The 14,142-nt window shown below is 44.6% G+C and overlaps 3 protein-coding genes across 6 annotated transcripts in view; 2 read left to right on the top strand and 1 right to left on the bottom strand.

Moving 5' to 3' along the window:
* Positions 1-771: 771 nt before the first annotated feature.
* On the top strand, positions 772-5,557 carry gipc1 (GIPC PDZ domain containing family, member 1). 2 transcript variants are annotated; one of them, XM_069524755.1, is made up of 8 exons: positions 772-819; positions 939-1,250; positions 1,642-2,214; positions 2,355-2,540; positions 2,712-2,892; positions 3,511-3,623; positions 3,735-3,816; positions 3,950-5,557. In XM_069524755.1, the coding sequence occupies exons 3-8, from the start codon at positions 1,915-1,917 to the stop codon at positions 4,099-4,101; spliced, it is 1,014 nt and encodes a 337-aa protein (XP_069380856.1). In that variant the 5' UTR covers positions 772-819; positions 939-1,250; positions 1,642-1,914; the 3' UTR covers positions 4,102-5,557. The 2 variants fall into 2 exon arrangements, with proteins under 2 accessions (XP_069380856.1, XP_019950180.1); XM_020094621.2 differs by lacking the exon at positions 772-819 and having other exon boundaries at positions 838-1,250.
* Positions 5,558-6,177: 620 nt separating this feature from the next.
* On the top strand, positions 6,178-9,344 carry LOC109634254 (E3 ubiquitin-protein ligase TRIM39-like). The gene is made up of 6 exons (XM_020094620.2): positions 6,178-6,866; positions 7,098-7,193; positions 7,688-7,918; positions 7,996-8,018; positions 8,102-8,220; positions 8,312-9,344. Exons 1-6 carry the CDS (start codon positions 6,324-6,326, stop codon positions 8,869-8,871), a joined length of 1,572 nt encoding a protein of 523 aa, XP_019950179.1. The 5' UTR covers positions 6,178-6,323; the 3' UTR covers positions 8,872-9,344.
* Positions 9,345-11,515: 2,171 nt separating this feature from the next.
* The window catches only part of kcnt2b (potassium sodium-activated channel subfamily T member 2b), a 35,775-nt gene continuing 33,148 nt past the window's right edge, over positions 11,516-14,142 (bottom strand). For all 3 annotated transcript variants that reach the window (XM_069524741.1, XM_069524742.1, XM_069524743.1), the window contains 2 exons: positions 13,486-13,570; positions 11,516-13,378 (listed from right to left, as the gene is read on the bottom strand). In XM_069524741.1, the coding sequence (XP_069380842.1) occupies positions 13,261-13,378; positions 13,486-13,570 (203 nt within the window). In that variant the 3' untranslated portion in view covers positions 11,516-13,260. The remainder of the gene's footprint in view (positions 13,379-13,485; positions 13,571-14,142) is intronic.

Below are 14,142 nucleotides of genomic sequence, written 5' to 3'. Positions count from 1 at the left end.
AGTTACGTCCTGTGGCCATCAGAGGGTAGTGTATACTCATGAATATCAACTCACAGCGTAATAACAGCTATGAGAATTTAGGTTTGCAGAAATTAAAATGTAACTCAACAAAAAAAGGACAGATTTGAGTATTTCCATGTCACCTAGATATCATTACTCCACTGCTTATTTTAAATTTTTGATTCTGTATACTTATCTGATAAATTGTTATTGTTATTTTTGCTGATTAAACTGTCCAAGTTGTTTTCATTGGAAAAATATAAAACATTTCATTGGTCCGGCTTCTCACGTGTTCTGCTTTTCCTTCAATTATTTAAAGCCTATGTCTTTTTAATCACTTTCAAGTTGGATCATTTCAATGGACAGTTTTTTTTTAGATAAATATATAGAAACTTGATGAACTGAGAAAAAAAGCCAGGAGATTAAATGATCATGAGAATAATCATTAATTTCAGCCTCATTTGAAATACACCTACAACACTAGAAGATGCATCTGCAGTAATAATATAGTGATATAAAGTACAGACAGTCACAAGGGCCATATTTTTACTTTTGCAACACAAATCAAAAACTTAATTAAAATAGCAAATTGAATTATTGATTAAAACAACTGCCATGTTTTTTACAGTGGCCCAGACTGGACACACTAAACATCTTTTGAGTTTTTATGACAACTGAAGCTACCACAGGTTCTCTGACCTGTTTGGAAGGGGAGGGTGAGGTGAGGGGTATTCAGCTGTTATATGCAACTTCACCACTAGATGTCACTAAATTCTACACAATGATCCTTTAAAGTAACCTGTAGGACTTTTGATTCAGGTAACAATACTTTAACTTGAGTAACATTGTGACTGCAGGGCTTTCCCTTGTAATGGAGCATTTCCAAAGAGTAGTTTTACTGCTTTTTTACTGAACTGGATATTTGTTGTACTTCTCAGAGCGATCGTTCCAAGGGGAAGTTGGGGTTTACGGGGGACCGTGAAGGCGTCCGTCGTGTTCCACCCGTGCTGGGCGGACAGGAGGCTAATGTCGCTCCACATACCGACACACACACACACACACACACATCCACAGCTCCCACTGATCCCACCTCACAACCTGCCCCGGGACCCCCCACCCTGTCCGGACACCAGCAGGAGAGGACGCTGGACTTTGTCTGCCCGGTACCATAACTCCCAGCTGCACCGTTAGCAGGCTAAGCTAACAGGAGGAGGCTAGCTAACGACAGTTGGCTGAAACTCTTGCTCCGGGTAAGAACCACCGGCCTGGCCCCATGTTTACACCCGTGACGGTTCATCTAGCTAATCAACGCCAGGAATAGTAAAGGGCACTTACTACTTCTCCCCAGAGGGATCGACACACGCCGAGTTAGCTTTTCTTGTTAGCGGCTAAATGCCGAGTCGCTGCATGGCTACAGGAGAGAGTTGAGCGTTTGTGTTGCTAGAAGTGAGAGATGTGTCTCAGAGCTAGCAGCTAACGTTAGCATGGTGCAATGTTGAGGTAGAGCCATGCTGACAGAGCGAACTGTGTGTTTGTTTAATGGGAGAGGGATGGTACAGTCATCTGAGGTGGCGCAGTGGGTTCTGGTACAATCCCAGAGATGTCAGTGCTTTTTTTAAATGTTGTGTTTTTGTGTTACAGCTGAACACCTCCCTCTGCAGCGTGCTGGTCCTGACAGACCCAGCTATGTGAGCTGCTCTGATGAGCTCATGTGTAAATCCATACAGTGCCTGGTTACGACAGCTCTTTAGCTGGTCTGGAGGACCATACCATACCCCAGCTGTGACGCAAACACCCAACAGACCCTGCAGCTGATTTGGCTGAACAGGTTTATGTTTGCCTGGATCAGAGCATAACTCCCCCAGAGCAGTCTCCTCTCCTCCACCTCCCTCTGCTCCCCCCTGTAGAACTACTATGCCTCTGGGTCTGGGAAGAAGGAAGAAGGCGTCCCCGCTGGTCGAGAACGAGGAAGCGGAGCCCATCCGCGCGGGCCTCAATGTGCCAGGTATGGACGGCCTGGATGGGGGTGTTATCGGGCTGGGAGAAGGTGCCACCTCTGAAGGTCTGCCTCCTCCTCCCAGCAGCATGCGACCTCGCCTCATCTTCCACACACAGCTCGCCCACGGCAGCCCCACAGGCCGCATCGAGGGCTTCAGCAATGTACGGGAGCTGTACGCCAAGATTGGTGAGGCCTTCGGGATACCACCGGTGGAGGTAAGTCGGTCTGGTGACTAGGGTTTAAATGAAATAATAAATCTCTCAAAAATCTTTGAGTGTTGGACAAAACATTTCCACATTTCATGGACCAAAGCATCATGATAAATCTGTTATTTGTTTTTCGTCTCCCTCCACAGGTTATGTTTTGCACACTAAACACTCACAAAGTGGACATGGATAAACTCTTGGGAGGTCAGATCGGACTGGAGGACTTTATTTTTGCCCACATTAAAGGCCAGAAGAAGGAAATAGAGGTGTTCAAAGGGGAGGATGCACTAGGGTTGACGATCACTGATAATGGAGCTGGCTACGCTTTCATCAAGGTGAGGACCATTGAACTGTCTGAGAGGATTGATCTCTATTGATTCAAGTATCCCCGGGGACCTGAAACTAAGAATATAAACAACTGCTGCTCGTGAAATGAGAATGAATGTCTTTTATTTACAAGAACACAACAAAATGGATGGTATCCATTTGCTATTTTCCATTTTCAGAGAATCCGTGAGGGGAGCATCATCCACCAGATCCAGGTCATCAATGTGGGCGACATGATCGAGTCGATCAACGGCCATCGCCTGATTGGCTGTCGACACTACGAGGTGGCCAAGATGCTGAAGGAGCTGCCCAAAGGAAAGGATTTCACCATCAAGCTGGTGGAGCCTCTCAAGGCCTTTGGTACGTGTGGGAGGAAGAAATAGGGACTCATTGGAGATTCAGGTTTAATTATGACATTTGTTAGTCAGTGTAGTTGTGCGGCATCACAATGTGCTCCTCAACCATTGTCAGGGCCTCATCTGCACAGAAACAGTCATTCTGAGTTACTGCTGTCATCTTACAATCCACTTATAGCAAATATTACTGTCATGCTTGCGGCCATGAAAGCAGTATTAAAATTTAGTTCTCACAGCGTCATTTAATGTCTTTGAATCCTCAATGTTTTTCTCAGTGCAGCTCTTAAATGTATAACTTATAATCTAAAAACATATTGCAGAAAATGAAGCGATAAAAGCCTGATTTAATGAAATTGGTGCCTTTGCTGCTCATAGTAAGCATGTTACTGAATATTAAGTCAGTTCAGTGCCCCTTGAGTCTGAGCAAATAAACTGTATGAGATGTTTTGGTACTGGAAATAAAGAAGGAAGCAGTTTTATAGGGTTTCCGCAGGGTCCTACAAAGTAAAGAAAATAACTATCTCAATTTTAGCCTTAAAAGTCTTAAAAATATTAACAAAAACTCTATAATTGAACCTGTTCTTAAATACGTGTTGTTGGGATGTTCAATTGTTTTGTATAGATATGATCAGCCAGCGCTCTGGAGGGTCCAGGTCGGCATCGGGGGTCCAGCTTGGGACTGGCAGGGGAACTCTGCGGCTGCGATCTAAAGGTCCAGCTACCGTGGAGGAATTGGTTCGTGTGTTAACAGCATCTCCTCTACTAATAACAAGTTTCTGTACTCCTTTAGAAAATCTCTTTTTGTGGAATTGCCTAAGTTTGTGTGTTGTATTTTTTTCCGTACAGCCTTCTGCATTTGAGGAAAAGGCCATTGAGAAGGTGGACGACCTGCTTGAGAGCTACATGGGCATCAGAGACAGCGAGCTGGGTAAGCATGTTTTCTCTCTCTCTCTCTCTCTCTCTCTCTCTCTCTCTCTCTCTCTCTCTCTCTCTCTCTCTCTCTCTCTCTCTCTCTCTGTGTGTGTGTCTGTCTGTTCTCTGACCCCTCTCTGTCTCCTCAGCGGCGACCATGGTGGAACTGGGAAAGGACAAAAAGAACCCTGATGAATTTGCCGAGGCGTTAGATGAAACCCTGGGTGACTTCGCCTTCCCAGACGAATTTGTTTTCGACGTTTGGGGCGCCATCGGAGACGCTAAGGTCGGACGGGTGTGACCACAGAGACTAATGGAGGCAGAACGACCTCTGTGAACGTGACGCCCACAACATGCAGCACTACTAAGAAACGCAACACTACCGTCACACGTTTTGTTTTTATTCCAGTGTATACTCCTACTATTTTTAATTTAGTGTGCACCCTTTTTGGGAGACTCTTCCTTGACAGAAGAGGATGACGCCAGTTAAAGGGAGAGGGTGACTGCTATGACTTCCCAAGTGCTTTTATATGTCTTCCGGCTTTATCCAAAAAACTACAAGCACGTTGATGAGCATTCCCTTTGCCCGCATCACATGAACCTGCATGTCATTGTTGTAGTTGCTGGCAGTGGAACAAGTACAGCACACGTCTCTAACATGGGGGGGAAAAAGCAACGGCTAACACAAAGTAGATATTTGATACATGGTAAAAATATAAATGTGATGTTTTTTTTTCCATTGTACTGCACTGTAAACCAACAGTAGAAGTGAACGGAGATTGCACTGTACCCACTCGGTGGGGCGGCACAGTTATTGCACAGTACGTCGGCCTCCCTCAGCTACAGTACAGTGTCGTGTTGAACCGCTCGATGTTCCTGTTATGGATCCGTTTTACAAGCATGTGCTGTTACACTTTGACCGTCATCACGAATTCTGCTGTTTTTATCTTTTGTCTTTTATTTTTCAAGTAAAAAATGTGGTTGCAGAAGGGTGGTAGTAAACTGTAGCTCCTGACTTAAAGGATCACTCCATGCTGTGCTGTGCGTTGACGTGTGTTAACTGTGGAGACAGCAGCATATTCCAGTCTTACTTTTATACGTTTGACAGTGTTAAAGAGAATCAGTGTTAATGAACCTGTGGTTGAAGGTGATTATGTGGGAATGAGAAGCAGACTAGTTTCCAGGTTTGTGGATTTTGTTGACTCATTATTTTTTTTTATAGCTAGTGTTTTTATATAAAGTGATGTGACGTCTATTTTAAAGCAAGTGTAACATGAAGAATTTGATGGTGTGTTCCTACTTTATTTTGAAGCATTATAGAGAGCAGTATTATAGAAGAGATTGAGAGTTGTTGTATTTAAAGAAAGAAAGAAAATTGATCTGTGAAGTACAAATTGCCTTTTTATTTTTTTCCCCCTAACTTAATACAATTTCATGTAAGTCTGCCGTCGTCGGAGCAGGATGATACCAATCTACTCCCACCATGTGTCGCAGTGACTTGTGGCATCGACTCAGTGTAGGTAAACACATGTCTTAAAAAACAACCTGTAGTGGTAACCTTTTCACTATGTCCAAAATCATGAAGCTATTTAGAAGTTTAGTGTCATTCTTTAGAGTTGATCCAAATCTAAATGGGGTTATGTAACGAAACTGACACTAGAACACTGTAACACTGAGAAGAACATGTTATTTCGATGGCTTTGTATTACATTGTTGTCATTGGCCAAGTGTAATACAATAATAACATTGACATGGCAGTTTTCCCTTTGTTTGGTCTTTTCCTAAAAAGAAAAGCTGCAAGTGCTTTCAGGCATCACACAGGTTACCTACGCCAAGATAGTTCTGTTTCTACCCGTCTGTCTGTCTGATGCTGTGATCTGCTGGAATGTTTTCACGTATTCACAGAAACGATCCCCGTGGGTGTGATTGTTTCTTCTCACTACCTCGTCCTCCTGAAACATGAATGACATTTAAATAGGCGGAGAAATCACTTAGAGTGGCCGTCACAGTGCAATGTAATGAGATCCACCCTGGTGAACCTGATAGTGCTGGTCATGCTCAGCAGGGTCATTCTCAGGCCTTGCATGTAAATCAAGTGAACTGAAGGGATCAACACAGAATACATCTGTAAGTTTGATGCAGCTAGTTTCTGTTCACCTTCTAAAATCACCAGTGTCTTACTTTACCCCACCTCTTGCCTTTGCTGTTTTGTCAAAAATAGAAAAACTACCAGAGCAGCTTTGTTATTGTTCATTCTATGGAGAAGCAACACATGTTGTTTTGACTCAGCTGGAGGCCGCCCTCCTCCACAGAGCCCTGTGTGGCTGTCAGCTGAGGGGTGGCGACATGTCCTGTATTTACTCCAACTGAAGTAAACCAGTTCTTCAAGTGGCTGTTGATCTTTAAACCTGGCTGCAAATAAATTGTCCAGATCGCTCCGGACAGCAGCCAGAGAGAGGCACGTCTTCTTCAGAGAGAGTTCACATTCTGTAACGGGGAGCCTCCCACCCACAGGAACCTGCCATGGCGTTGCGCCCACGAGCTTCCTCACAGCCGGGGAAACTTTCCTTCCTCCAGAGTCCCAAGGTGGCTGCGTCGCTTCGGCCGCGGGCTGTCAGCTCGCGCTCGGGCTCCATGCTGGAGGAGGAGCTGTCCTGTCCCGTTTGCTGTGAGATCTTCAAGGAACCCGTGGTGCTCAAGTGCAGCCACAGCTTCTGCCGGGCCTGCCTGCAGCAGTTCTGGAACAAGAAGAAGGCCATGCGTGAGTGTCCCGTCTGCAGGAGGAAGTGCTCTCTGACGGAGCCCACTGTCAGCCTGGCACTGAAGAACGTGGCTGACACCTTCCTGAGGGAGCAGGAGCGCAGGGCGGCCACCGGTGGGGCGGGGGCCCGTGGCACAGGGCCGGAGGAGGCAGGGATGGTGGAGGAGAAGTGTATCATTCATGGGGAGGTTCTCAAGCTCTTCTGTCTTGATGACTATGAGGTGTTGTGCTGTGTGTGTCACACGTCCAAGAAGCACCAGGGACACAGAGTGTGTCCGCTGGAGGAGGGGGCGCAGGACCTCAAGGTAATATAGGTCAATTGTCTATCTGCAGTTTGTTGGTGGGTATGCACTGAGGGGTTTGATCATTATTACAATGCATTTGTGGATTTAATACCTTATGGTTATTCCTAATGTCCTTTCTATGTAGCTGTGCATAGTCTCTGGAACATCACAAACATTTAGGGATCAGTCTCATGATTTGATTCATTTTCAGCCACAGAAGTTTATTGCATGATCCTCCCCTCACCCCCGCAGGCCGAGCTGAAGAAGGATCTGATCCCTCTGAAGAAAAACCTGCGTCACCTGTATCAGGCCAAGCAGGAGTGTGATGACACAACTGTTCATATCAAGGTATCAATAAACAAGAACATCCACGAAACACACAAGGAGCCCGCACGTCGAGCCACTCTCTGTTGGTGTGTAAACATGTCAGCTGAAGTGTTGTAGAAGTCATAGTCTTCTTTAAAGATGGTTTTCACTTCTCGGTCTGGGTGGGAATGTGTTTCTGGACAGAGTAGTCATAGATGCAGTTTTTGTGATTTACTTTTTGCTTCCAAAATTCCAAAATAACAAGGTTTGACACATTTTTCCTACTGTATTTTTCTTTTAAAGGTTCAGTGTGTTGAGTTTAGTGACACCTAGTGGTGAGGTTCTGTAGAGAGGACCCTCTCGATGAAAATATTAAGTATTGAAATATAAACTGTGGTAAAGAAAACAACAAGTATGTAAATTTAGATGAAACACAATAGTGAAAACATTACTAGGATTATTTTATATTCAATTTCTGCTAATAGATCCTTTCACCTAAATCTTACTGTACGTTGTGTTGACTCTGTTTGCTGTAGAAGCAGATTCAGGCCACTGAGAAGCAAATCAAAGAGGAGTTTGAGCAGCTCCGCGAATTCCTGCAGAAGGAGGAGGCAGCACGTTTGGCCGCCCTGCAGCAGGAGGATGAGGAGAAGAGAGATCTGGTAAAGAGGAAGTCCGACAGCATCACCAGAGACATCCTCACCTTCTCTCACGCCGTCATCGCCATAGAGAACGAGATCGCGTCCAGCGATGCTCTCTTCCTTCAGGTGGGAGGATTTTTATACCTCTCTAAATTCATATGACCTTGCAGTGTTTATAATACTTTGTTTGCTTTTGATTTCAGAATTACACAAACACAAAGAAAAGGTGAGAAACTTAATCTTGTACAGTTTTTGTTTATACCACATTCAGCTTTCTAGTTATGCTCCTGAATGTCATTGTCCTCTCAGAGCACAGATCCCACAGAAGGACCCAGAAAAAGTGTCCGGCGCTCTTGTAAATGTGGCCAAACATGTCAGCTCCCTCAAATATATTGTGTGGGAAAAAATGGTGGAGCTGGTTCACTACAGTAAGTTCTCAACTGTGTTTGCGCACCTTGAATTTTAAGAGGAATTCAACCGGTCATTAAATCCTCCCCTGTCTTTGTCTTGTCCTTTTAGCACCCATCACCCTGGACCCCAACACTGCCTACTCCTGGTTGTCCCTCTCCTCAGACCTGACCAGCGTGACCAACAGTGGATGTCTGAATCAGTTGCCGGACAACCGCGAAAGATTTGGCCACTTCGTGTTCGTGCTGGGCTCAGAGGGCTTCACCTCGGGCCGCCACGCCTGGGAGGTTGAGGTAGGAGACAAAGTCGACTGGATGCTCGGGGTTGTCAAGGAGTCCATCGACAGGAAGGGTCGCATCTCCGGCTGTCCCGAGGGTGGCTTTTGGATGATCTCGCACTACGAGGGCGAGTACGCTGCAATGACGAGGCCCAGCACCCCGCTGCACCTGCAGGGCGAGCTGACCCGAGTGAGGGTGCAGCTGGACTACGACTCCGGGGAGGTGACCTTCTCCAACCCTGTCAGCATGACGCCCATATACACCTTCACAGATTGCTTCACTGAGAAGATGTTTCCCTTCTTCTGCCCTGGCGCCAACATCGACGGGAATAACCCCAAACCCCTGAAGATTTGCCCCGCCAAAGTGGCCGTGTGGAACAGCGCGACGTGGTGATGTGATGAGTGTGTACTAAAAATGTAAGAATGTGCAAATCAAATCATTTAGGCAGATGATGTCAGTGCATGTGTGTAAAATGAGCACGTTACAAGCAGAGTGATCGGAATAATAACTGGTTTATTTCACTGGTGTTCGTTCAGTCTTTGCTTGTAGGCTCTACAATTATATTCACAATCCAAGGGATACAAAGAGATTCAGATCTGATTGCATGATGAAACTAAACAAAACGAATCAGTTGGATATTTTCAGTTCTGACCTCCAGCCAGTTTCATACTTTATTCGTGTCTGATTTGTGAAAACAAAAGTTTCTAAAGTGAGAAATGATGAGGCGTTGAAGGCTGCAGTCATGCTGCTCATTAACTTGAAGGTGGCGAGAGGTGGTGTACCACCCAGGACTGGGCACAGTGAAATACAAGACTGCTAAATTATTTTAAGTGCCTAAATAAAAAAAGTTGGCGTGAAAACCTGAATTTTAATGTCATGCTAAATGCTGAAATACAACGAGCATATAGCTGGGTAATAAACTGTGTGCACTGAACAGAAGATGGAGTCTTGACCTGGATATCCGCTGTCTACACCAGAGGATAATTTGTCGGCAGATCATAACAGATGGGCTCTGAAATAATTAGTCAAAAAATCATTTTAGCTTAGCTGTTTGTTCAAATAGAATATTGGAGGTAAGTTTGGTTTTGCTCAGTTGATTGATGCTACAAAAACAAACTCTGGCTTCATATTTCATCATGGAAGGAGATGAAAATACATTCTGTGGTTCCGACTGGTATCAGGTAAAAGACTCATTGGGTCGGTGGATCTAAAAAAAAATCAGCTCTGAGCCAAAAATAGTGAATTGAACACCAGAGTCTTTGAATGTGAACGAAGCCTATAAAATGTGTCACCATGAGAACTGAGCAGATTCTCAGTTTGTGTTGGTTTCATAATAATTTGATAATAACTGCTGCAGCTGCATGTTCACTATTTTCAGAAATCCCACAGTGACTGCACAGACATTCAACCACTGTGTGTGCGTGCATGTGTGAAAACATGAATTCAGGCAACATGTTAATGTTGTGCTTCTCAGTTAATGAAGTGACGACTCGGTTGATTTCTGCTTCCTCCAAAATGTTTCACTGAGGGTGTCATGGACAAACTTGTGAGCTCATGTGGAAACTTGTTGACCCACCTCTACTCATCTAAGGGTGCAGCGCAGAAAACAGGATCTCATCCTTCTTCAGCTCTTGTGATGCAAGTGTCTGCATGTTCAACCCTTCCTGAGAAAAGAGGAGAGGAAGAGGAGGAGACGGAAAAATGAAAAGAGTAACGGTGAAGGGTGGACAGCTTCCCTTAATGAATGTAAGATGAAGCCAGCAAGTTACAGTTTCTTTATTTCCCAATGATTCAAGAAGAACAGAAAACTTTCAGTGTGCAGTGGAATAGCACCACCCATGTTCCTGCTTTTATTTTGAAAGAAAATGCAGAATTAGAATTCCTCCTCTGGCTTCACTTTAAAGATGTTCATAGGGTTCATGACATTGGTGTTGAACGCTCCCTGCACGGTGCCTTTGGCCAGGAACCCTGCGTTGTTAATCAGCAGGTTGAGACCCCCCCACCACCGCCGGAGAGCCCACCTGCTGGGCGGACTGTTTCATGCTACAAAGGTCAGTGGCGTCTGACAGAGAGAGAGAGAAAAGGGGAGGATCAGCAGCGGTCAATAGAAGACACTCTGATAAATATCAGGACACGGTGCTGCTCATTGAGCACGAGAGGAGCAGAGCTGGGTCCCTGACTGATGACTTTAAGTTTGAGAATCATTTTTAGTGTGCACACTAGAACAGCGGTAAGTCCAAGCTTATTGAAACAGATTGGAAGTTAAGCCTCTCACCTCAGCCCTGGAACCATCTGCAGCAGGTTTCCTATTTGGACATGGGGGCTTCCACTGTTATTGCATGACCATCCCCAGGTCACCGTTGGCCCCTGTGATGAGGACGCTGACTGGCCGAGATGCCACTTCCTCCTCCTCATTTTGCACATTTCCACATTTAGTCCTCAGCCTGACCACACTTGTGTTATCACATCGAGAACACAAGTTTCTTCTTTTGAGCTTTATCTTCCTCTCAACTTTAAAGATTAAAATCAGGTCCATGTGCAGCTGAGATCTAGATGGAGCCCTCTCATGAAATTCCAGCAGACAAAAGCAAACTCATGGCAGCAAATAAAGCAAGTAAATATGTCTGATGATGATGTTTCAACAAGATGAAGAGGACGAGTCTGGTTCACGTTCATTTTTTTTTTTTTTGCAAGTCAGACCATAAACAGCAAAGTCTGACAACTGCTTAAAAACACATCCTCCACTCTGTTCTCACAATCTTACCAACACTTCACATGTGAAGAGTCGTGTTGGACTTCTTTAACTCACACGTATGCAAAGACTAATTGAGGCAACACATGTCGTGTGGTCACTGGCGAGCGAGGCGACATTACACCAGATGATTTAGAGCCATTTAGTGTGAGTCACATCAGACAAATAATAGCTCGGGGTCGTGAGTTTGGTAGAAACACAAAAGACAATCTGTACGTGAAACCATAAAAAGTGATTCCACTTCACAGCTGCATATATCGACAACAAAACAACAATAAAGCAATGAGGAGCTGTAACGACTGACTTTAATATGTACATACTTTCAGGTTTTAATGGCACTGAAGCTACAACAGTGGTGGTGGGCGGCGGCAGGGGAGCCCGTCAGCGTTTCCATCACGTGGCTGCACCGTTTTCTCAAGTTCAGACGATTAAAAGAGGTTTTCAAATCCCTGATAAACAAATGGTATAAACATCCACGCAAACAAGTAATTTTCTGTAAGGACGGGAGATTTTTCTCTGTGTTTGTTTGTTAGTTAGCAGGATTATGCAAAATGTGCTGAACTGATTTCGATGAAGATTTGTGTGGGGGTGGGTCATGACCAAAGGAACAACCCATAACAATTTGGTGTGGATCCAGATAAGGGGGCGGATCCAGGGGCTTTATTCTCTACTTTTTATTCACATTGAAAGATAGGTTACATTTTTTTTTCAGAGAATAATTCCTGGATCCCCAAGTTGAGGGTACTGATATTTAAGAGTTTATGTAATTGGGTGAAGAACCAAATATAAATCTGGATCTAATACATTTACATGTGGCTCCTGAACTCTGGTTCAGACTGTGTCACATTAAAATCTTTTGTTTCTTTAAAACAACTAATAATCAATGAAATAAAGTAGAAGAGGCTGAATGATCTCAGTCACCAGGCATTCTTCAGAATTTTTTCCTACAGAATTTTTTAATCCTAAATTATGAAACTATTCACTTGTTTAAGTGGATATTTATAGCAGTGTGCAATGAATACTTCAAATATTTACCTGTAAAGCTTATAATACAGCTTCACGACCAAGAGTTGACACCATCTCAATATTATGAGCAGTTGCATTTACTGCAGGGTTATTATAGTGGGCCGGCCTTATGATACGGTAAACCTTTTCCGATTCCCTGCATCTCTAACATGCATGTCAGCAAAAGCAAGCTGCTGGACGGCTAACACTGACTGACAGAAGTAGAGGGAGTTACACTTGAAGAAAAATGCCTGCACTGACCGTGTGGTGTTGCTGTCTGATTATCCTGTCCATTACTGAGACTGGTGCTCTTTGGGTTCGTTCCGCTGCTGGTGAGCATTAAACCAACGTGTGCGTTTGAGGGTGTAAGCAACAGATAAAAGGTTTCAAAAAGGCTTTTATGGAGACCCCCCCAAAAAATAGACAAGAAAGAAAAGAAAACCTTAGAGGGTTCCTGCACTGTAGTGTCACTTTCCGATACGTCAAACAACATAAAGTGTGACGGAACATACCTACACATAGAAGGACAGGAAATAAAAACCTTTCGTTTGGCAGCAGGTTACTGTGGCTGTCCAGATAGAATTGGCAGTGTCTTGCTCTTGATCCATAAACACACACACACACATTCACTCACGCACTGGCAGACACATACAGTACATACATACATACACTCTGCACATACATGATGCAGTACATAACATGCACATACAGAGATATAAATACATACAGTGTTTCATTTAATGCACTTCTGTGTCCGCAGGTCTCTGCCTCGAAAATAGGATGGTGCGTAAATAAAACATTCCCATCGTTATAGAAAAGAAAAGGTCCATGCACGTCCGGCACCTCTGAGTTCAACGACACTGTACGTGGAGAAAAGACAAGGGCCCTGCGCCACCCGGCAGCATCCCACTCCATCTCATCCGTTCGTGATTTCCACTTCTCCCTCAAGTGTGTTGTTATCTCTCATCTCTCTCTAGCAGTGGTTTGACAGTATATTTGTCCTTTTTCTTGTGTGTGTGTGTCTCTCACAGATGGGTGCTGTCCTGCGTGTCGAACCTGTGGCTCTCTGACAGCCCGGCGCTGCACTTCCTGCTGCTCCCCTGATTGGGTACCAGAGAGAGGGGGTCCGGTCTGATCAGGTACCTGCAGATGGGGCACAGCCAGGGGTGGCAAATAGCATCATGTAATATGAGTTCAGTTTTTCCCGCTGTGCTCATTTTGTGTTCTCTATTATTCTGGACGTTACTCACACAACATCATGAAGCTCTAATCGGGTGTCCGGAGAGGGATTGATGAGGATGTACGACAGTCTGTTGCCTTGGTCTGTCATCCCGTCTGAAACAGGAAGAGAAGAGGTGAGTGGGGCAGGAAATGAAATAGGCACAGGATACTCAGCATGCTTCTCTGCATCCGTACACACAGAACAGAGGCTACGTGACAGTGAGTCACAAGACAGGAAGCAACCTTAGAAAAAAATGGACACAGGCGGAGTACGTGGGGAGTAACAGACAGTAAACAAACAGTGGAGGAAGAGGTACTCAGAACTCCATTACAAATGAAGCTCCTGCGATCAAAATCCTAATGAAGTAAAACTAATATTTTCAGCAAAATGTTGTACAGGTACCTAAAGTTAAAGTCAAGCCTCAACTGCTGCTGTGGTCCAGTGGTGCCTAATCTAAGCACCAGACCCCCTCCAGTGGGCCACAAGATAAATCTAAGGGATCATGAGGTGATTGAAGGTATAGCAAAGGAAAATAAAAGGTTTTGCTGCACAAATTTGTGCTATTTTAACTCCAATCTTTTGCTTAAAACGGCCTATCGTCAAAGCTGCACCCCCAAAACTCAAGAACGTTCATTATCTGACAACAGCTAGAAGCGTGACTCGCTCGCTGACTTCTTACCATTGC

The sequence above is a fragment of the Paralichthys olivaceus genome, chromosome 5 (assembly GCF_024713975.1).
Source record: "Paralichthys olivaceus isolate ysfri-2021 chromosome 5, ASM2471397v2, whole genome shotgun sequence".
Classification (NCBI taxonomy): Eukaryota; Metazoa; Chordata; class Actinopteri; order Pleuronectiformes; family Paralichthyidae; genus Paralichthys; species Paralichthys olivaceus.
This window is presented reverse-complemented; position numbering and strand designations above follow the sequence as displayed.